The 24,636-nt window shown below is 44.8% G+C and overlaps 1 protein-coding gene and 1 pseudogene across 2 annotated transcripts in view; one reads left to right on the top strand and one right to left on the bottom strand.

Annotated features, from left to right (window-relative positions):
* The window catches only part of LOC147610667 (uncharacterized), a 103,641-nt pseudogene extending 79,900 nt beyond the window's left edge, over positions 1–23,741 (top strand). Inside the window, exon 4 of the transcript XR_015264089.1 lies at positions 23,492–23,741. The product of XR_015264089.1 is annotated as an uncharacterized LOC147610667 (transcript). The remainder of the gene's footprint in view (positions 1–23,491) is intronic.
* On the bottom strand, positions 721–1,950 carry LOC147610668 (uncharacterized). Its single transcript, XM_086786540.1, has 3 exons — positions 1,645–1,950; positions 1,417–1,560; positions 721–1,331 (listed from the first exon to the last, which is right to left on the bottom strand). Exons 1-3 carry the CDS (start codon positions 1,768–1,770, stop codon positions 1,263–1,265), a joined length of 339 nt encoding a protein of 112 aa, XP_086642666.1. The 5' UTR covers positions 1,771–1,950; the 3' UTR covers positions 721–1,262.
* Positions 23,742–24,636: the final 895 nt, after the last annotated feature.

Below are 24,636 nucleotides of genomic sequence, written 5' to 3'. Positions count from 1 at the left end.
ACCGAGCAAGGATAAAAAATGAGCATCGTTATACTGAGAAATTCACTAATACACATGCTTATAAAGGGTGAAATGGTCATTCTATCTAGGTGGTCTTGCACATAGATCCATAAATGTTGTATTTCAATTTTTGTACAAAGTTGCTTATAAAGGATAAAAATTTAGTCTCAATATAAATGAATTATCTTTTTGATACATAATATATACGAAGAGAGAGAGTTACTAAATAAAAGCACTCTATTGGGAGCAAACACATAAGAAGTAGTAATTCTTGCACCTTAAGACAAAGCCTTACAATGAAAGAGACACATTGAAAAAACATGCCCAAATTACATGTCCATAAATATTTTGTTGTATTTCAATGTTTACACAAAGTTGCTACATATGACTATCCTTTGTCTCATCGTCAATGAACTTGCACTTTGATCTTCTTGCTTTTACTTCTTGTAGGGGTTGATTATAGCGCTTGTCCTTGCACATTTTCCTTCTTGCTTTGTCTCATCGTCAATGAACTTGCACTTTGATCTTCTTGCTTTTACTTCTTGTAGGGGTTGATTATAGCGCTTGTCCTTGCACATTTTCCTTCTTGCTTTGTCTCATCGTCAATGAACTTGCACTTTGATCTTCTTGCTTTTACTTCTTGTAGGGGTTGATTATGCGCTTGTCCTTGCACATTTTCCTTGCAACAATCTCTGCATAACAAGACAACATACTACAAAAAGAAGCCAAAAATCCAAATCACCAAACATTCAAAAATCAAACAAACAAAATTCAACCATACTTTGGACTTTATGTGCTTCTCTTCACCAATTATGCTTTTACTTATCCCGGCAAATTTTATTCTGACACTATAACATACTTTGGACTTTATGCGCTTCTCTTCACCAATTATGCTTTTACTTATCCCGACAAATTTTATTCTGACACTATAACATATGGCTATGTTTACCGCACGCATAGCATCAAAACAACAAAGGAAAGAGGAGAGAGAATTTTGGCCGCCTGCGGCAATAAGCGCGGAAATGCAAGCGGTAATGGATTAGGAATATACCCGCGCATATACCTGCATATATTACCGCAATCGGCTATTTTAAAAAAATAAAGATGACCGTTTGGATGGTCCCATACATAAAACATTACAAATTAATAACAAAAATTAAAATATACAAGACACCACAAAATAGAGAATTTCTTTATTTTTGATAATTACATGAGATGGCAAAATTGCCAGATACAAAATGGCCCGAGAATGGGCGACCTAACTAATCGTCGTCTTCATCTCCACCCGCATGTCCACCTTCATCTACATCTGGTCTGGGCACTCCTTGGCTCTTCAAAAAATCAAAACAAAATAAAAGTCAAAACTTATAAAACTCTATAGTCTTTTACTATTTACTATAAAAAAAATATTCTCACATATTGGAGGCGGGAACATGCGACTTCATACTCCTCTTGTGAGATCTTATTGTTTTGTAAGAGCCAAGTCCAAGTTTGGTACTCTGTGTGGCTCTCTCTATATCTCACAATCTCACGGGTTGGGCGTTGCATCGTGATATTTTCCTGTAATTCGATATAAAATTATAATTATAATCCATGTTTATAATTTTTATTTTCAATTTAATTTAGGTGCGAACATGCACTTACGTATTTATCTTTCCACGCCGCCTTTCCCCCTGAGCCGTAATGCGTTGGTGTTTGGCGAGCTCTCACATCCTTTTGTTGTTGGTGCGCCGAAGAACCACTCTCCTGCTCCATAGTTTTTTCGGCCATGGCGCGATTCCATTCCTGGTCATGAATTTGTCTCGATCGATCGTTGACCGGGATCCGCCATTTGCTTTGCTGCCGCCCACCGTGCACTGGACTTTTTATTCTTCAAGAACTGTTTGACATGGTCTTCCAACCATTGTCTTGAAAATTGATGCTCTTCTGGGTTTGGGAATCGGATATGGAGGCATGTCTCTATGTAATTTAGATGATCCCGGTCTTGTTTTTTGAAACTCACGAAACAATCTTGATACGTTGTATGTATCAAATTGTTTAAGTGGTTCCGAAGGGCCCTTCCGTATTTGTTGCCAAGAACCACATCCCCCCCTCGATGGATGTGGTAATAAAAGCCCTGTGTGTCTGACTGCGGTGCATCATGATCTTCATCTTCCCCGGGGGTAGGCAATGGAGATACTGGGGGAGAATCTGTGCCTCCTCCACCAAAACAACATGATCCACTACCTCGACTGCGGCGACTGCCACTCCTATGCGTACTCCCTGAAGAGCGCCTGCGCTCTTCCGGTCGCTCATATGGTGCAGGAGAAGGATGAGTGGAGCCGTAGGGGGTTGTTCTCTGCGACTGTTAGCGGAGAAGGTCTCTGTGATGGCAATGTGGATGGAGGAGCTGTGGGTGGCACACTCTGTACAGTGGGGGTGTCTCCAAATGGGGTGGAAAACAGAGAGAGACCCAAAGCCTCTAGTTGGGTGGGTGGGTAGCGCCCTGCAAGCTGCTGTGTGGACGCCATAAACTGCTCGCGCATCTGCAAGACCTTTTGGAGGTCCGAATCCAGCGGGAGGGGACTGTTGTACGACGCACCAGCTCCCATGCTATCCCCAAACCAGTCAAAGGACCGTGCGCTTTGAGACTGGTAGGCGCGGACGACGTCATCGTAAGTCATCCCATCGTCGAATTGTCCTCATTCTAAAATAGTGGAATAAATTAATTAGGGTCCGATCATGTGCGTATGAAATATAACTTTCATTCTATGTGCATTCTAATTATCTACATTGGATACCTACATTGGATTCAATATCCATGACATTATTTCCCATCTATTTTTTCTACTATATTTATCTCACTCCTCCTCCTAATTTCTCCTACTCTACTATCTCCCTCTCTTCTTCTTCTAATTTCTCCTACTCTAATTTGTCCTACTCTAACACACACTTCTCGCGAGAGATCGTTGCGGCGGGAGATTGTTACGGCGGCTTGCCATTGGGGGGCACACACACACCAACTACGAGCTAATTAATGGAGGTTGGTCTTTTTGGGCATGCTAATTAAAGTGTGTGCATGCTAATTAGCATGCACACACTTTAATTTTAGTTTGTGTGCATGCATGCACACAAACTAAATTGCTAATTAGCATGCACACACTTTAATTTTAGTTTGTGTGCATGCTAATTAGCATGCACACACACTAAAATCAAGTGTGTGCATATTAATTTGCATGCACACATAATTAACATGCACACACTTTAATTTTAGTTTGTGTGCATGCTAATTATCATGCACACACATGCACACACTTTAATTTTAGTTTTTGTGCATGCTAATGCACACACACTATAATCAGCGCACACTTTAATTTTAGTTTATGTGCATGCTAATTAGCATGCACACACACTAACATGCACACACTTTAATTTTAGTTTGTGTGTGCATGCTAATTAGCATGCACACACACTAACATGCACACACTTTAATTTTAGTTTGTGTGCATGCTAATTAGCATGCACACACTAATTAGCATGCACACACTAAAATTAACATGCACACAAACTAAAATTAAAGTGTGTGCATAGCATGCACACAAACTAAAATTAACATGCACACAAACTAAAATTAAAGTATGTGCATGTTAGTGTGTGTGCATGCTAATTAGCATGCACACAAACTAAAATTAAAGTGTGTGCATGTTAATTAGCATGCACACAAACTAAAATTAAAGTGTGTGCGCATGCACACACACTAGATTATGTGCATGCTAATTAGCAGATTAGTGTGTGTGCATGATAATTAACATGCACACACTTTATTTGCATTCCAATGATCGTTGCGCTTTGCTTGGCTCCAGAGAGCAAGAAGGCCTAGCTAGAACAACAATCTCAGTGACAAAATTGACCTCGGCTAGAAGGTACTACAGTGAATCTCAGTCTATTGTCGGCTGGCCAACATCGGTGTTCAGATGCTCCAAAAAGCATAAACATCACGAGGCCCGTCCAAAGTTTAGTTTTTGTTTTCGCTCTCGATACACCGGTGCATATGGCCGGAGAACCTTTGGTTCGAGATGGATTCGACCGGGGTGAGTCGACCGGGGTGAGAACCGGTGCGTTGGCATTAACAATCATGCTCTCATCTTTCGAATCAGTCGTTATGGGGTCAATGAGCTAGCTCGTAGAGCTGCGAGAAGAATTCCCTAAGAACAAGGTTCTAGAGTACGGAATGAAGCAATGAGGACCAACGAGCTCACCTTTCCTGCTTCTTTCCCTGTAAAAGTGCCTATGGTATCAGTTCACATTCGGTTACCAAACTAAAATTAGCATTCACATTTTAAAGTGTGTGCATGCTAAACTAAAATTAAAGTGTGTGCATGTTAATTAGCATGCACACACACTAAAATCAAGTGTGTGCATGCTAATTAGCATGCACACACTAAAATGTGAATGCTAATTATCTTGCACACACTTGATTTTAGTGTGTGCATGCTAATTAGCATGCACACACTAAAATGTGAATGCTAATTATCTTGCACACACTTGATTTTAGTGTGTGTGCATGCACACACACTAAAATCAAGTGTGTGCATGCTAATTAGCATGCACACACTAAAATGTGAATGCTAACTATCTTGCACACACTTGATTTTAGTGTGTGTGCATGCTAATTAGCATGCACACAAACTAAAATTAAAGTGTGTGCATGCTAATTAGCATGCACACAAACTAAAATCAAAGTGTGTGTGTATGCCAAATTAATTAGCATGCACACAAACTAAAATCAAAGTGTGTGTGTATGTGTATGCCATTTACTAAAATCAAAGTGTGTGTGTATGCCATGTGTATGCCAAATGGCATACACACACACTTTGATTTTAGTTTGTGTGCATGCTAATTAGCATGCACACACTTTAATTTTAGCATGCACACACTAAAATCAAGTGTGTGTACATGCTAATTAGCATGCACACTAAAATTAAAGTGTGTGCATGCTATTTGGCATACACACACACTTTGATTTTAGTTTGTCTGCATGCTAATTAGCATGCACACACACTTGATTTTAGTGTGTGTGCATGCTAATAAGCATGCACACACACTAGATTTTAGTGTGTGTGCATGCTAATTAGCATGCACACACTTTAATTTTAGTGTGTGTGTGTGCATGCACACACACTTGCACACACACACACTAAAAAAAAGTGTGTGCATGCTAATTAAAATGTGCATGTGTGCACACTATAATTAGCGTGTGTGCATTCCTAATTAGCATGCACACACTTGATTAGTGTGTGTGTGCATGCACACACTTGATTTTAAGTGTGTGTATGTTAATTAGCATGGACACACACTAAAAAAAAAGTGTGTTAGCATGCACACACACTTGATTTAAGTGTGTGTGCATGCTAATTAGCGTGCACACACACTTAATTAGTGTGTGTGTACATGCACACACACTAAAATCAAGTGTGTGAGCATGCTAACTTAACTAGCGTGTACGATTTTAGTGTGTTAGCATGCACACACTTAACTAGCATGCGCATACACTTGATTTTAGTGTATGTGCATGCTAATTTTTTAGTGTGTGTGTGCATGCACACACACTAAAAAATTAGCATGCACATACACTAAAATAAAGTGTATGCGCATGCTAGTTAAGTGTGTGCATGCTAACTAGCATGCGCACACACTTGATTTTAGTGTGTGTGCATGCAGCTAATTAGCATGCACACACTTGATTTTAGTGTGTGTGCATGCAGCTAATTAGCATGCACACACTTGATTTTAGTGTGTGTGCATGCTATTTAGCATGCACACACTTAATTTTAGTGTGTGTGTGCATGCACACACTTGATTTTAGTGTGTGTGCATACTAATTAGCATGCACACACTTAATTTTTGTGTGTGTGTGTGTGTGTGTGCATGCTAATTCATGCATGCACACATGCACACACTTGATTTTAGTGTGTGTGCATGCTAATTAGCATGCACAAACTTAATTTTAGTGTGTGTGTGTGCATACTAATTTGATTTTAGTGCACACACACTAAAATTAAGTGTGTGCATGCTAATTAGCATGCACACACACTAAAATCAAGTGTATGCATGCTGCACACACACTAAAATCAAATTAGCATGCACACACACACACACTAAAATTAAGTGTGTACATGCTAATTAGCATGCACACACACTTGATTAGTGTGTGTGTGCATGCACACATACTAAAAAAAAGTGTGTGTATGCTAGTTGATTTTAGTGTGTGTGCATGCTAAAATCAAGTGTGTGTGTGCATGAGTTAAGTGTGTGCATGGTAACTAGCATGCACACACTTAATTTTGGTGGGCACACACACACACTAATCATATATGTGAGTGTGTGTGTGTGTGTATTTTTGTGTGCATGTGTGTGTTTGTGTATGTAAAGAGAGAGGGGGGAGATAGTGCACTCACATGGAGTACGTGTGTAGATGAGGCCGCGGCGGGGTTGAAGGAGGTGGAGGAAGAGGGTAGCTAGGGTTGAGGAGGAGGAGGCTCTTCTTGGTGTCGGGAAGAAAGTGTATGCTGCCTCTGTGTGAATTTGAAATGCTAGAGAAAAGGGCGAGGCTTGTGCCCCTCCCTTTTTATATTTTTTTTTGAAAATATTACCGCGTGGTCCGCGTCTATTACCGCGCTCGCCGTTCCCAATTAAACGCCGTTTTTCCAGCTGTCCCATTTGTGACCTTTCTTTCAATGGTCACACACTAGTCAGTGACCATGGGTGATCGGCTGCCCTGCCCTTATGTGCGGTGCAAAAAGGCAATTCGCATATGTTTGGTGCACGTAGAAGAGTATGGGTTGTGGGAGGATCCAAGAAAGCGTGCACGCGCGCATACGACGGATCCATGGACCTTGGCACAGCTTGATGTTGCTCCACATTGGAGCGTGGTTGGTGGCCCAGGGCAAAGACGGGTGGACGAGCGACTACGGCAGGAAGCCGTCGTGGGGGCTTCTTTGCCTCCCGACACTGGCACATCACGAGAGCACCATCCCGAGACCGATCCGAGCGTGGATTTCACTTTCCCCCCTCATGTAGAGGCGGAGGACGACCACTTGCGAGAAAGCATCCTGTTCCTTTGAAGTCCATTTGAAAGCAATTTTCTTCTTTGTGAGATCATGTAGAGGAGTGGCAATCATAGCAAAATGCCTTATGAAACGCCTGTAGTACGAACATAATCCGAGAAAACTACGTACTTGATGTACGTTTTGCAATTCGGGCCAATTCCGAATAGTTTCTATCTTTGCAGGATGCATTGTAACTCCATCCTTGGATACAATATGTCCCAGATAATGTATCTCGGAAAGGAAAAACTCACTTTTCTTAGCATTGACGAAAAGTTTATGCTTCCGCAACTCTTCGAACACTGTGAGCAAATGAGTTCTGTGTTCCTGCTCATTCTTGGAGAAAACCAAGATATCATCAAAGAAGACTCCTGTAAACTTGCGATGGGGTCGGAATACCCTATCCATCATACGATTAAAAGTGGCAGGAGCATTTGTGAGTCCAAAAGGCATTACCAAGAATTCATATAATCCGAAAGCTGTCCTGAATGCAGTCTTATGGACATCTTGTGGCACCACGCGTATCTGGTGATAGCCACTCTTCAAATCAAGTCTGCTAAAGCAAGCAGAACCATCAAGCTTATCCAAGATATCATCAATACGTGGGATTGGAAATCTGTTCTTGATGGTAAGCTTGTTCAAAGCTCTATAGTCCACACACATACGGAATGATCCGTCCTTCTTTTGAACAAGGAGCACAGGAGAACAGTAAGGTGAGGAACTGGGCTGAACCAAACCTTTCTCTAAAAGCTCGTTTACCTGCTTCATAATTTCTTCTTACTGTGCAGCACTTACTCGGTATGCGGGTTTGTTAGGAGGAGAACTACCTGGCACAAGATCTATGCGGTGATCTTCGGGCCTTTGGGGAGGTAATTCACCTGGTAATGAGTCAGCAAAACAGTCTTTGAATGCATGAAGAAAATTCAGCCTATCATTAGTCATAGCATCCACATTTTGATGATTTGGCACAAGACTATCATGGACAAAAATCAAGTACGCTGAAAGACTCTTTTTCATTGCTTTATTGATCTGAATGTGTGATACAACTGGGATGGAGTCCCCTTCTTTGCCAGCATCAATAGAATGCATGCGGCCTTTATGCATAAAAGAAATCATATTGGACTTGTAGTCTTTGCGGGGCTCAAGCCTATGGTGCCATGGCTTGCCCAACAATACATCACATCCATTCAGTGGAGCAACTAAGAAATGCTCATGATCAAGGTAGCCCTGGATATGGATACGCAACTTCCCAATCAAAGGGGTAACCTGCACCTCTTTGCCAATAAATGCAGCTTCAGCTTCAATCTGAGGTCCCATGTTTTCAACCTCAATTCCCAATGCAGCTGCCATTTGCATAGAGATGAAATTGTCAGTTGCACAGTCATCAAACATAAATAGTGCGGGCTGATCCTTGATTTGCCCCCAAGCCTTGCAAACCATTCTCTCTTTGTCATCATGACCTGTATTACCTTGCACATCAGGAACTGCATGAACATTTACTTTAGTATGCTTGTCCTCGTGCTTTGGTTTGCGATCTGGGCATTGGCGAAACATGTGGTCTTTGCTACCACAAGAAAAGCATTTTCCATCCTTAGCATATTGCTCTCTTTGCTCCGGGGTTAATCCAAATTTGTTCTTTCTTGGGCCCTGTTCTTTAGATGTGTTATTTTCAGCTTTAGCACCCTTGTAAGGCTCCCGGAAGTTCTTTTTAAATGGCTGTCCGCCCTTTTGCTGATTTGGGACAGCCTTGTCCTTCGCCTTGGAACCTCCTTGATCCTGCTTGATCTTGAGTACCAATTGCTCTGTAGCAAGGGCATAAGCTGTGAGTTGTTGCAATGTTTGTTTTGGGTGCAATTCAATACCCGATCTATAAGCAGGTTGCAATCCAGAACGAAACTTCCTCTTTCTTTCATCCTCTGTGATTAGCATGAAGGGAGTCACTTCTAGCAACACTTTCCAAAATTTGTTAACATACTGTTGCACACTCTCATTATCTTTAGTTCCAGCCTGTCCCACTTTTGAGTAAGAGTTTGCTCCGCGTTGGGTGGCAAGAACTGAGCACAAAATCTATCTTTGAATTCCTTCCAAGTAGAGATGGGATCCTTGGTGATCTTTTCGGTGATCCACCAATGGGCAGCAGTGCCTTTCAAAAACATGCTAGCATGGCGCACCTTTGACTTTTCTGTAAAGTCCTCATCGCTAAAAGCAATGTCAAACTGTGCCACAAACGCTAACACCTTAGAGGCATCATGTTCACCATGAAAGACATCAAACTTGACAGATTTATCACCTGCTTTGAACTCCTTGAGCTTCCTGGCATGAGGCTCATGGTCCTCTCTTTTTCTTTTCCCCTTATCCAACGGGGTAGCCCTGTCTGCATGGGCTCCATGGGCCGTCAAAGAAGCTTCATGGGGCACGGTGGCATGTGCTCCACGAACTCGAAGCTCAGATGCATGTGACTTACCTGCATATGGCATAGTCTCTCCATGAGACAACTCTGAAGGCAAAATTTTTCTGGAAGCAGACCTGTCACCATGAGATACATATCTTGCATGCATGTGACTCTCGTGCCCTCCATGAGCACTGGCATACATATATCTATCAGGCTTAGTGCCTTGAGGAGAAGATGCATGACGAGAGGTGACAGTCACCTCTTCCTTTTGCATAACAGATTTCAGCCTCTGGGATGCGGAATCTCCATGCTTCAAACGAGGTGGATTTCTGAAAATCAGCTCCCCGTCATCCCCCTCTTTGACATCACCTTTGCGAATGAGATAGGCAAGTGCCAACTCCCTTGGTTTCTTGCCCACTTCACGAGCCATTGATTCAAAAGTTACATCAACCAAAGCATCAGCCTTCCTGGCTTCAATAGCACTTTGTAGATGAGGATCTTCATGCAAAAACTTCAATTCTTGCTCTTGAGCCTGCAAAAGTTTTCTCATATGTTCCATTTCAGCCCTCATAGCTTCAGGCTCTTGTTCAAGCATAACTGTCCTTCCTGGAGACAGTTGACCTTTGGATTCACTATCCATTACCCTTTCAAGGGGCTTGTGTCTACCACGCAGGGCATCAGACCCACGAGAGGCACTAGATGGACCCCTCGAATTTGGTACTTCCAAAGGGTTGCCTTGGTTGTCCATTGTGTTCAAAGTTTGCTAAAAGCGGGATGTCCAGTACACAGCTTCGTTTCCCCACTAGAAAGAGGGAAACAACCGCGCTCTGATACCAATGAAACCGATCCCGTCGAGTGGGAAAGACTCCGCTGGACACCCACACGTTTAATAGCACAACTTTAAAACTACAAATTTACAATGGACAACTTTAAAACAACTTGAATTTAAATGAACAGAAATGGAAATATGGACACTAGCACTGGGGCCGGAACGGGCCGACCCCCCCCTCAATATATGATATATTTCTTGGGAGTATTTAATGAATACAATGCTCCATGGGTTCCAAGAACCAGACAATGTCCATGTACATATGAAAAACAATACCAAACAAATAGGCTCGAATTTCGATGTAGAAAACTCGAAGCAGAACGACCACTAGTGTGGTCCAATCTCTACGGTCCTGTGCTTTCACTGGACTCCGCGGAGAGCGCCTCACTGGTGTTCCGAGACCACGCACAAACAGGCGCTCTCGTACTAACGCCTGGCTCTCCCGATCTCAGCACCTTTGGACCGAGGTTCTCCAATAGAGCTTGGACAACCCGGCACCGAACGGGTGTTGGCCGAGCGGGACAAATCTTTTATCAGATTTAAACATATAATACTTTACTCAAATCTGAAATTCACTTACTTGTGGATGATTGAAGAAGTCCAATACCCATGTGTGCAGTTACTTGAGAGAAACACCGAGGCACATGTCGAGAGAGGTAGCTGCCTGGGAAGAGGACGGGCAGCCTGAAGATGGGCACACAGCCGCCTTGGAGAAAACCACACAACCCGTATGCAGGAGATGGCAGCCAGCCGCCTGGGAAAGGCAATCGCTTGAGAAAAGCTCAAACCACCGAACAGCAGCAAGTACAACTTGCTTGTAGCAGGCAGCCCCGGAAGATGGTCGCCCCTTATGGTAGTATTTAGTCGCCTTGAAAGGCAGGCGCAACCAGCCTGTAGAAAAAGAGGCGCAACCAGCCTGTAGAGAGAGAGAGGTACCACCAGCCTGTAGAGAGAGAGAGGTACCACCAGCCTGTAGAGAGGGAGGCGCAATCTGTTGGAGCAGCCAGCCTGCACACAAGCGATGAAGCCTAGAATCGTACGCAGCCCGTATGCTGTAAATAGCAGCCCGTATGATGAAAATCGAGGGAGTCCCTTCCATGCAATACGTGCGCCGGTTATTTCATGCCAAAAGTGGCCACGATAAATAAAAAGATGCTTTTTATCTAATAAGAGTTAAGCTTACTTGCATGTGGGGAAAAGAGCGTGGGTAGGTGTCCATGCCCACCCCCACACCCTCTCAAAGTGGGGCTCCCCACCTTGGCCCCTAAGTGGGTGCCCAAAGGGGTGCCCACTTTTAAATGAATGTGAACATATAACCTTATAAACTAAAAGGTTAAAATAAAGACATTAAAACAAGATATGAAACATACTTACCACCTGTTCACATGCACGAAAACTTGTCAGAATACAGAGCAGACTTCACGACTCACTAGCAGGCGTCCCCGCTCAGTAAGTAACACGTCAAGCAGGCAAACACACGAATACATGTCATGTGAAAGCAATTTCAAACATGCAAAATATGTGTGCATGTGCAAATAGTAACATGGACATATCTCCCGTTCATGGAACAAAGTACAAAATATCTGTCGGCACAAAACTGGCACGACATAAGAACATAAAAACCTGGTCTTCCTATGGAGTGACAGTCCCATAGGTAAGACACAGTTCCAGGCACGAGTTTCCCTATGGTGTGACAGTCCCATAGGCAAAACACGGCACGAATACTGGCTCTTCCATGGCGTGACAGTCCCATGGATCGAACACAGTCCAGGTCATACACGGGTGGCACTGGTCTGGCTCCCGTCCATACGACACCATCCTGCTAACACACGGGTGGCACCAGCCTGGCTCCCGTCCATGTCAGCAAAATACTGGCCTCTTCACATGAGACACCGGCCTGGCCTCAAGTGAACGAGACGCAAAAACTAGGAATGGACCAAATGGTCGGCCAATTGGTGACATCTGCCAAGAATCTGGCATGCATGGTTGTCACCCAAATAAACCACTCCTTCATTGCCAGCAGTGTACCTGACAAACAAGTCTCTGCAACCTGTGACATGAAAGGAGGCACCTGAATCAATGATCCATGAGTGCATACCATGACTATCTCCTGCATGGAGTGAATGGGCATCAAGTGAAGACATGAAAAGGACTTCATCCTCGCTGTCACCTGCATGTGACACATTGACGTCTTCAATCTTGACTCCACTCTTGCCCTTTGGCTTTGCATCTTTGGCTTCATCTTTGTCTTTGTCCTTGCCTTTGCCCTTTTCCTTTTGATCATTTTTCTATTTGTAGCATTGCTTTTTGAAGTGTCCCTTCTTGCCACAATAATGGCATTCCAAATCCTTTTTGGAGCGGGACTTGCTCCTTCCCCATTCTTGGCTCTTACCCCTTTGTTGGGATCTCCCACGTGCATTCATTGCATTGGACTTACCAAAAGAGTTGTTCTTCCTGTTCATCTCCTCTTGAAGGAGAGCACCCTCCACATCTGCATATGACAGCATAGCATTCGAATTGCTGGTGGCTGTCCTGAATGTGTCCCAACTCTCTGGCAAAGTGCATAAGAGAAAGGTGGCTTTGAACTCATCGTCCATTGCCAACTTTTGATTGATCACTTGGCTGACAACACCATTAAACTCATTTAGATGGGCTGTCATAGACGCCCCTTCCTTCATTTGAAGACCTATGAGTTTCTTCAACCAGGACACTTTGCTTGAGGCACTTTGCTGGGCATACAAGTCCTGCAATCTTTGCCACATTCCCCAAGCTGTCTTCTCTTCACGAATGCTGAAAAGCAAAGAATCTGACACAGACAACATGATGGTTGATCTTGCCAACTCATCCATATCTTCCCATTCTTCAGCTGTAAGAGAAGAGGGCATCACACCCCTTTCTTTGATGGGCTTGTTTATGCTGCTTCTTCTGGAGCAACACATTATAGCACTGGGTTTGCCAAATGTCATAATTATGTGAGCCTTCAAGCTTCTTGATGTGAAGCAATGAAGAGCTCTCACCTGTGGTTGCCATAGCAATATGCAACCTTTGACACAATCAATGCCTGACTCCCTGCAAATGTGCAAACAATGCACCCAAATGCACACTTAGTGCTCACAAATGTTCTCCCAAGGTTAATCTCCCACTGCGGCAGCAAGAATCTAGCTTATCTCCCACTGAAGGTGATGAAATCACCAAAATCTGGTTGCTGCAGATTTTTAACAGCACCATAAATGTGCTTTGTTCACCTTCCAAAGTACTGTACAACAATACCAAGTGCTCACCAATGATGTACCAAATCTGTACCGGCAAGTACAGCAGCTGAAAATGAACCTTTTCCACACTCAAATCAATGTACAGCCATGCCAAAACATGTACAAAGTTGTACCAAATCTGTACCGGCAGGTACAATAGCATTAAATGCTCTCTTGGCTGTCCAAATGAGTGAAAATCAGACCTTGACAGTCCCCACCATTGCATACAACAGTCCCGGATAGAAATTGGGCAAAAGCCCCTTGACTGCAAGTGGATTACTGAGGGTTCAAGGCATAAAAGTCTTCACTGCTGCTTTGCCAAGCTCAACAAGCATGAAATCTTGAAAAGCCCCTTGATTCAAGATTAATTTCTGATCATGAATGGTACATTAATGCACATGACGGCATCCAGAGTCTTCACAATGCTTCCCCCTGGCCACATATACATCAAATACACAAAAGCCCCTTGATTTACTGGCCACATATACATCAAATACACAAAAGCTCCTTGATTTACTGGCACATTAAGTGCTTGACAGGCATCAACACAATGCCCAAAGCATCAATTGCCAGTGCTTGCCTGCAAGCAAATCAACTCAATTGGCATAAAAGCCCCTTGATTTGCACTTCAATTTCCTGCAATTTGGCCCCGAATGTGAGATTACTCACATCATACAGCATGTATGAGTGCCCAATGGCACAATTACATCAAAAGCCCCAAATTATAATGCCAAATGTCCTGCCAATTGACTTCGAATGTGACCAATGTCACCGATTTCCTGCCAATTGACCCGGAGTGTGACCAATGTCACCAATGTTGGCTCAATTTTACACAATTGACCCGTAGTGTGACCAATGTCACCAATGTTGGCTCAATTTTGCAAAATTGAGCCAACATTGGTGACATTGGTCACACTCCGGGTCAATTGGCAGGAAATCGGTGACATTGGTCACATTCGAAGTCAATTGGCAGGACATTGGGCATTATAATTTGGGGCTTTTGATGTAATTGTGCCATTGGGCACTCATACATGCTGTATGATGTGAATAATCTCACATTCGGGGCCAAATTGCATGAAATTGAAGTGCAAATCAAGGGGCTTTTATGCCAATTGAGTTGATTTGCATGCAGGCACTGGCAATTGATGCTTTGGGCATTGTGTTGATGCCTGTCAAGCACTTAATGTGCCAGTAAATCAAGGGGCTTTTGTGTATTTGATGTATATGTGGCCAGGGGGAAGCATTGTGAAGACTCTGGATGCCTTCATGTGCATTAATGTACCATTCATGATCAGAAATTGATCTTGAATCAAGGGGCTTTTCAAGATTTCATGATTCAGCAGACTGATTTCTTTGTCATAAATCTGCAGGCTGAATGTGTGTTTGCAGGAGGTGGGAGCGACGATTTGCTGACTGTGCAGGTACGGATGATGCTGGGCAGCCCTCTGCGTGTACTGATGTTGCTGAACGAGCTGTACTGTAGCTGGCTGCGCTTAATGATGCTACTGCTGTTGTGCTGTAGCTGTCCACGCCTACTGCTGCTGACTGCAAACGCCTGGTTGGGCAGCCTCTGTTGGCTGCCTACGCTGGCTGGGCAGCCCACACGTGCTGGCTGCCTACGCCCAGCTGCTGGGCAGCATTGGACAAGAGCAAGGGGTAAGGCGACCAGCAATGGACTCAGAGCAAGGTTGTGCTCTGATACCAGTTGAAGGAGCTACTTAAGCTCAGCTGAAAACAGTTAGGGTTTCACATGTGGGAGACACACACAGAGAAGGGAGAGAGAGAGAGAGAGAGAGACATGTGGGGATAAGTCAACTCATAAGAATGAGTGTGTGACTCCCCTATCACACATGTATATTTGCTATAGTGCTGCACTTAGTACTTTTAATGTACTAAGTGTACTATGTACTATAACTTATGGGCTTGTACACACTATAAGGGTGGCCATAGTGCCTTTACCCCAACAGAGCTAGGGGGTCTGTGTGTGAGTGAGAAGTGCTAGAAGGAGGGCTGTTTTTCTGCTTGTTGGCTGTGAGAAAAACGCTAGGAAGGAGAGATCGCCACCCTTTTTGCTTGAAAGGGTTGCGTTTTTCTCCCTTCAGGGCTGCGTTTTTTCCTCTACAAAGGGCTGCATTTTTTTCCCTCCATAAAGCTACGTTTTGTTCTCTGTTTTGTTCTCTTGTTTGAAGCAAAGAAGGCGGCCAGTAGAGCTGCGTTTTTCTTCATGCTGAGAGCTGCATGTGGGTTGCATATTGTTATAGTCACAAGGGACGGGGGATGGTGACGGGGAACGGGGACGGGAACGGGACGGGGGACGGCCAAAAATAGGGAACGGAGACGGGGGGTGGAACGGCACTTAGGAACGGGGATGGGGGGGAGGGAACGGGACTTAAAAATTAATAATTTTTTAATTTTTCCTACTTTATACTTGTTCTACTTTGCAAGTACATCAAAATAAAGACAATTTTGCACAAAAAAGATAAGCTTTTGAGTTATATTAGGCAAAATACGCCGATCAAAGACCGAATGGGAAAGGCGTTCATAATAGATACAAAATAGGAAAAGGGCGTAGGGGGCACAAAATACAATGCATGGAAAGGCCCAAAATGACAAAAGGAGCCAAGGATAAAAAGCCTAAAGCCTAAAGCATGTGCCATGGACTCTGGAGTGATCATCCACGTGAAGTGCGCGCCTCGTGGTCGTGGGTACCTCGTCTCAAAGGAACATCAAGGTCATCCTCCCCTTCAAGCTTAGGGGCATGCTACACCTCCTCTTGTGGGCTATCTTGTTGACTCATTTCCCACTCGGTGAAGGGATCGGCCTTCTTTGTCATGTTCTCGCAAAGCATTCGCAAGTTTGCACTGACAAAGACAAGTTCATTGGCTCGCTCGACCCCAAGTTGGTTCCTCTTAGAGGCAATGTGGACATAGGTGCTCCTAAGTAGTTGCTCCAAGCAAGAGGAGCTGATGGCCTAGCTAAGAATGCGCATGGCCAGTGCTGTAGCTCGGGTCCATCCAAACCAAAGTCCTCCCACCATAGAGCGGCACCAACTCTCTTGCGGTCCTCCTGTGCATCTGGACAACCAAAGGAGCCCTGGAAGGTCCTATACATGGAAAGCTGGTCTCTGATCTTGTGCCTAGCCGATGGATCAGGCACAAGACGGTCCAAGATGATCTTCCATCCAACGCTCACCTCTGGGCCGCTCTCCTGCTTGTTGCCTTGAAATTCCGGGTCCAGCACATAAGCTGCTGCATGCAATGAAGAGTGGTAGGAATTCCATCTTGTAACACACGTCATGGATTTTCTCATACTTCTCTTGGTCGGGCACTAGGTCTTTTAGCTTCTTCACCATGCGATCCATGGCCTCGTACACCTCCCAATGCAAGGTTGCATAGCATCCAAAATCCTCAAGAGGTGGACTATGGGCTTCACCATAGCATCAATGGTCTTCACATTCTCCCACCAAGACGCATCTTCCGTCCGCAACCTACACTCCTTGCCGGTGTTTGTGCGGGACTCTTACATGTCGACGAACTATCGCTAAGGAAGATTCCCCTCAGTGCACCACTACATTCCCTCAACCAGCCCAACATGAGAAAGTTGAAGGCGAAGCGGGTGTCAGAATATTTGAGGAGAGAGAGAGGATCTCTTGGAGAACTCATGGCGAAGCCTTTGGTGGTTGAGAACAAAGGTGACTGGTGTTGGCCTCCTCAATGACTGGGCTAATCCATGGCAAGGCCCCTATGTCCTTGAGGAGGTTGTTGAGGCAATGGGCCATACAAAAGGACACCGGTACATGCCTTGAAGAATAATGCCTGCCGCCTTATTTGTAGCCTCCCCATCCGCCACAAAGCCCACCACATGCTCGGGACCAATAATCTCCATTGTGGTTGCCCACTCCGAGGCAAGGACATCCGCGCTCTTCCCCGTGCCCGATGCATCATGGGATGAGATGAAGTACATCTCTCCACGGGAGTATGCCACCACACCATGAATGCTTCTCTTGCGGGTGTCGCTCCATCCATCCACAATGAGGGAGACTCCATTCCTCTCCCATTGCCGCTTGATGTTCTCGGCCTCTTGCTCTACTATGCGCTTCTCCTTGTCAAGCAAGGTAGTGCGCAAGCTCTTGGATGAGGGGGGCATATAGGTTGGCCCATACTTCCCAATCTTCTTGACCATGGCCTTGAAGTATTCCGATCTAACAAGGAAAGCATAGACGGTAGACCTAATGAGTGACGAGTCTACACTCTTGATAGAATGGTCAAAGTTCAAACTTGAAAGCAATCAGCATGGATGGGTCATGAGTCATAACTCATGATAGTTATCTCGCCGATTGAAATGCTATGTGGTTGTGATAGAAGTAGCGAGCCACCGCCATGTCCACCTCCTCCTTCAAGATGGGGTTCCAATTCTCCCCAAGTGTTGTTTGTCATCGTGGATGCTTTGAGAGGCCGTGGAGATGGAAGGTGTTGTTTGGTGGACGAGGGTACACGATGACTCGATGGTGAGGGTGATGGTGTGCATGATGCCGATGCACCACATGACTCGATGGTGAGGGTGATGGTGTGCATGATGCCGATGCACCACATGACTCCATCGTAGAGGCTTGAGGACGAGGTGGGCCCCTCACTATTGTTGCGGGATCCACGGCCACTCGTGGTATCCTCCTTGCCGCTTTGACCGCTTCACAGACCGCGAGTTTGTCTTGAAGGTCGCGTCTCTTTTCCGGTGTGACATGGGGGCAAAAACGCACCTCATGTCCACCCTCATGCAAGAGGTGGGCTCGCACTTTGTCGGCGCCACCCGTTCACCTATATGGGCAAAGTTTGCATGCCCATGGCCGCGAACCACCTCCATGAGTGGATGTGGTATAGTTGACCTCCTCCCACCATGTCCATCCTATCGTCCTTCTACGGGAAGCATCGGCAGCACGTGAAGAGGATTAGAAGACTAGAAGTTGAAAGTGGACGAGCTTAAGCCTTAGTGGAAGAGCTTGAGAAGATGAGAGGTTGGAAGTGGATGAGAGGAGGTTGGAACTTGGAAGTGGAAGAGCTTGAGAAGATGAGAGGAGGTTGGAAGTTGGATAATGGAGAGGGAGTGGGTGCTTTAGCCTCCTTGAGGCTTGAGTCTTGAAAGTTGAGAAGAGCTTGTCACTTGAGCCTTGAAAGTTGAGAGATTGGGTGCTTGAAGTTGTGTGTGTGCTGTGCTTGAGGGTGCTTGTATTGATAGAATAAGAGGGGGGGGGGGGAGGGGGGGGGGGGGGGGAGGGGGGGACCTAGGTCCTTAGTCCTAGGATAGAGAGAGAGGAGAGGAGGATTTGTATTTTTGAGACTTGACTCTTGAGTGTGTGTGATGGATAGAGAGAGGGGAAAGGAGGATAGAGAGATGGATAGAGAGGGGAGAGGAGGATAGAGAGAGAGGAGAGGAGGATTTGTATTTTTGAGACTTGACTCTTGAGTGTGTGATGGATAGAGAGAGGGGAGAGCCTAGAGGAGGATAGACTCATAGAGAGATGAATAGAGAGAGGGGAGAGGAGGATAGAGAGATGGGATAGAGAGAGGGGAGAGGAGGATAGATAGAGGGTGCCCCCATCAAGCTGTAACAGCCCCCAAAAACGGTCGCTTTAGTGACCGTTGGGGGCGTGTTGGGGGCGGCCAACGGTCAAAAAAATGACCGTTGGGGGCGTGTTGGGGGCGGCCAACGGTCAAAAAAATGACCGTTGGGGGTTGACCAGCCGGTCGTCCCCCACACCGCCCTCCTCCTGGCCGTCTTGGGGATGGCCGTCCCTTGTGAGGGACGGGCCACATGGCGACGATTGTACGTCCCCGGTCGGAACCGTGACGGTCGCCCGGGGATGTGTCCCAAGGGGCCGTCCCCTCCGTCCCTTGTGACTGTGCATATTGTAGCTATCTAGGGCGCCATATAGGAGGCATCATTGACTTCAACCAAGAGGTATTCGGGGGCTGTTTTGGTACCTATGTTTTCAGCAAGAGTAGACAGGTGTAGACCTGCATTTTCAGCCAGGTTTTAGGGCTGATTATAGGCTGATTGCATATGGGTCAAAGGGAGGCATCTTGAGGGTGACTTGCAGGGGTGAAAGAGTCTCATCTTGGTGCATAAAGGAGGACTGGACAACAGGTCATTGGTTGCTGATTTTGCATAGGCGCTTATCTTCAAGGCTCGGAGAGGAGTTTGTTCACTTCCGGACAGCAAGACTTGTGGAGTTTTGGCTGTGTTTTGGTGGCTGAATTCCGGGGAGCATCTGTGTTTCTCAAAGGCAACGGACAGCCGTGTTTTCACTCTAGAGGTGTGGTTGGTTGTGAGGTTGTAGATTTGGGAAGGTGCATTTTGTTGTGAGTTGGTGTTTGAATACAAGATTGCTTGCATTGGTGTGAGGGCACAAGGTTGTGGTTTAGATATAGGCACGGCATCTCTTTTATCACTTGGGTTCGCGGAGCAAAGCAAGTTGGATGGATCCAACTATCCGTTGTGGAAGGTGAAGATCCCAAGTCAATTTGTTGCAAGGAAGCTGTGGGCAGCCAGAGAGGAGTCTCACATCCAAGATGAGGAGGAGATTGATCATTGAAGATGAAGAGGATGTTGCTGGTGTGGAAGAGGCAGTTGATCCAACGTTGATTGAAGATTGGGAGGAAAAGCATGCTCAAGCTTTTCCATTGATCATTATGACGACTTCAGATTCAGTGATTCTGCTCATTCAAACGGCGGAGTTAGTGGCTGAGGCGTGGAAGATATTGCAAAGCCAATTTGAGACAAAGAGCCTCTCAAGGGTGTTCAACTTGGAGAGTCAACTATATGGTTTGTCTCTTAATGAAGGTGACTCTGTCATGTCTTATATTACTTAGGTGAAGGACTTACGGGACCAGTTGGCAGCCGTGGACTCCCCAGTCAGTAGTGCACGGTTGGCTCATATGCTTATGAACAAGTTGCCAGAATCATACCGAGGTTTTGCAACCTCAGTGACGGTTGGGCATAGGGACAAGACTCTTGACTTTGAGGAGGTCTCAGCACTTCTGTTGGAAGAGGAGCAAAGAAACAAGAGGTTTGGGAAGGCAGGTGGTGAGAGTGCTTTTGCTACATCGTCAGACACAAAGAAAGAAGAGAAAGGCAAGAAACAAGAAGAGAAAGGCAAGAAAAAGCCGAAGGTGAAGTATTGGTACTGTGACAAGAAGGGCCACACTATGAAGGTCTGTGAGGTGGAGGAGGAGGACAAAGCTAAGCGGAAGGCTACTAAGGGTGGGTCAAGTTCTTCATTAGATGATGATACCAAAGCTTTAGAGACAGCAGCTAACGTGTTGGCTTCGGCGGATGCAGTGGCATCTGTCAATACGGATTGGGCCTTCTAGTCTTTGTGCAGACCTTCTATGTCTCCTATGATCCAGAGGGAGATGTGGAAGGAAGAGGGAGATGATTCTCCCGTGTGTTTTTGGATGTGATCTTCATCAGCAAAGTTAGGAAGGATCCCCTAGTGGTGTTGAGGAGGTCTGAGGTGGCAACGCGAATCATTGTCTTCGCAAGAGGATTGGAGCTGTTCATCTAGATCGTGGGAGGTGGTCAGATGCGGATAGCTTACCTTGGGAGATGTAGTGCAATGGGCACGAACTTCTAGAGCAAAGAGGAAATGGTTTTGCTACTTAGTAACACTGATGGTGGAGCTGAGAGGGAGTGTTTGAAATAGGGTGTATGCGCATCTCCACCATGTGAGCCTCCTAGAGGGGACATTGGAGTGCATTTATGGGTTATCTTTATTGGGCATGTGAATAACCTCTTAGGAAGTGATAAGTTAAGTGTGAAAGCACGCACTTTAAGTGCACTTACTTATAGGGTTGGCCAAGTTGGCCATGGGTTGCCTATATAAAGGACCCTAGTGTAACACTTTTTATATGTGGTTGCAAGTAATCTAAGCAAGTTCCTTTTGTGCTCTATCTCTCTATCTTGTGCAAACATTGTGTGTTCATTCTCTCCTCTCTCTCTTCTCTCTCTCTTTCCCTTCATAGCTGGGTTGTGCAAGTACATAGGATTGCCAACAATCTCATGCATTGACTTCAATTTGGGCCAATTTCAAATTGCATCAATCTTTGCGGGATCCATGCATACTCCATCCTTGGATACAATGTGACCAAGGTAATGAATTTCTGACAAGAAGAATTCACTCTTCTTTGCATTGATCAAGAGCTTATGTTTACGAAGCTCTTCAAACACTATGGCCAAATGAGGTTTGTGCTCTTCTTCGTTCTTGGAAAATATCGAAGAAAGTACCTGTAAAGTGCCTATGATTTTTGAAACTTCGGTCCATCATACGATTGAAGGTTGCCGGTGCATTTGTAAGACCAAAAGGCATAACCAAATACTCATATAGGTCAAAGGCTGTACGAAAGCAATCTTGTGTACATCTTGTGGTACCACACGCACTTGGTGATAACCACTCTTGAGATCAATGCGACTAAAGCATGCGGATCCATCAAGTTTATCCAATATGTCATCAATGCGAGGGATCGGAAACCGATTCTTGATTGTGAGCTTATTCAAAGCTCTATAATCAACGCACATACGATAGGATCCATATTTCTTCTGCACAAGAAGAATTGGTGAACAATATGGCGAAGAGCTTGGTTGAATCAAACCCTTCTCAAGAAGCTCATTAACCTGCTTCATAATCTCTTCTTGCTGTGTAGCACTAACATGGTATGCTGGCCTATTAGATGGCGAGCTACTTGGCACAATGTCAATACAATGATCCTCTGCACGTATGGGAGGTAACTCATTGGGCAACTTGTATTGATTCAAGAAATTTAGCCTATCACCTGTTGATGCATCAACATGTACATTTGAATGTTTTTCATTCTCTCTTACAAATATCAAGTACGTAGAAACACTCTTCTTCATTCTTTATTAATTTGTAAACGAGATACAAGAGGTATCGTGTTAACGTCTACGCTGGTATCTATAACATGCTCTTGGTCTTTATGTACAAAAGTGATCCTATTGGTTTTATATGCCTTGCGTGGATCAAGGCGAGTATGCCATGGTTTGCCCAAAAGTACATCATAGCCATTCAATGGCGCAATAAGAAAGCCCTCATGATCCAAATAACCTTGGATATGTATGCGAAGCTTTCCAAAGATCGGCGTAACCTGCACCTCTTTACCAACAAAGGCGGATCTTGTCTCAATTTGAGGATCCATGTCCCCTACATCAATACCCAAGGCAGCTGCCATCTTGAAAGAGATGGAAGTTATCTGTCGCATAATAATCAAACATAAAGAGAGCGGGCTGATCTTTAAGTTGCTCCCATGCTTTGCATACAAGTCTTTCATTCGAAGCATGTGATGTATTATCGTGCACATTGGGTACCATATGCTTTGCAGGCTTTGGTCCCTTTGCATCATCATTTCTCTTCTTGTTTGGGCATTGCCTGGAGACGTGCTCAGTACTACCACAAGTAAAGTATTTGCCATCACGCATGTATTGAGCTTTTAGCTCCGGAGTAAGACCATAGTTTGCCTTCTTAAAAGGCCACTTCTTGTCATTATACTTTCAGATTTTGGACCATTTTGGCTTCATTTTGGTCCCTTTTTGGTGGCTGTCCGCCTTTTTGTAGGTTTGGGATAGCCCTCTCTTTGCCCTTGTAACCATGGCTTTCCTTGTTGAAATGCTTAATCTTCAACTCTAATTGTTCGGTGGCAAGTGCCGAAGCAATTAGTTGAGGTAAAGTATGATTAGGGTGAAGTTTGGTGCCTGATTGGTAAGCCAGATGGAGGCCGGACAGAAATTTCCTCTTCTTCTCATTGTTGGAAATTTGCATGAAAGGGGTGATCTCCAATAAGATCTTCCAAAACTTGTTTACATATTGTTGTACACTCTCATGATCATTTTTCTCAATCTTGTCCCACTTCTGTGTGATCTTTTGCAGGGCATTGGGAGGCAAGAATTGTGCATAAAACGTCTTCTTGAAGTCCTTCCATGTGGTGATAGGTTGGCTGGAAATCTTCTCAGACATCCACCAATGGGCAGCAGTGCCCTTAAGAAACATGCTTACATGGCGAACCTTGGAGGTTTTTGAAAAAGCTTCATCACTGAAAGCTATTTCAAATTGTGTAACAAAAGCCATAACCTTGTTTGCATCATACTCACCATGATATACATCAAACTTCACTGATTTGTCACCTGTCTTAAATTCTTTGAGTTTGGGAGCATGTGGTTCATCCTCTGCAAGCTTTCTCTTACCCTTGTCCACCGGGACAGCACTTGCATCATGTTGCATAGACGCATGTGTCCTATGCATGTGTGACTGAGGCGTGGGTGGCCTTCCTGTATGCATAGACACATGTGATTGCTCAACCGGCATTGTCTTTTGATTTACATGTTGACCACTAACATGCATTTGATGAGCATTATGAGTACCCTGCAAAGTAGATACAAGACGGGTACCATGAGGTGTAGAAGCATGGCGAGAGGTCACTGAAGGCTCTTCTCTCAAAACATAAGATTTCAGCTTTTGAATAAATGGCACACTTGGCTCAATGCGAGGAGGCCTCTTGAAGCATAATGGTCCTGCATCATCCTCCAATACATCTCCTTTGCGAACCAAGTCTAAGAGTGCCCAATCCTTAGGCTGCATATTCATTTGCCTTGCAATGGTTTCCATGTTCCTATCCGCAAAAGACTCGGCTTTCTTCCTCTCCACATACTTATGGATGTGACATGTGGCAGGCTTCTGACTGCCCTGCTCACATGCGGGTGACCGTGGTAACCAAGCTATAGACTTAATGAATTATTAACTGAGCAATATACATCTCACAAGACAAGATAATATCAAGAGAGAGGTATGATGCAATGCAGACTATATTAACATGATGAATGAGATGATTACAAGGTAGATCTGTAAAGATCTATGAGTAATGTTGATGATGAATGGATGACTGAACTTGATGTAGATGACTTGATAATGAATGCCTTGTATGCTTGATGAACTGCTTGCTTGAATGCTTGATGATCTCCTTCTGAGGGTGAGAGGGCTCCCAATGATGAGAAGTCTTCACCAATGCTGAGATCTAA

Source organism: Cibotium barometz, chromosome 49, assembly GCF_041138505.1.
Source record: "Cibotium barometz isolate CiBa-2024 chromosome 49, ASM4113850v1, whole genome shotgun sequence".
Lineage (NCBI taxonomy): Eukaryota > Viridiplantae > Streptophyta > Polypodiopsida > Cyatheales > Cibotiaceae > Cibotium > Cibotium barometz.
This window is presented reverse-complemented; position numbering and strand designations above follow the sequence as displayed.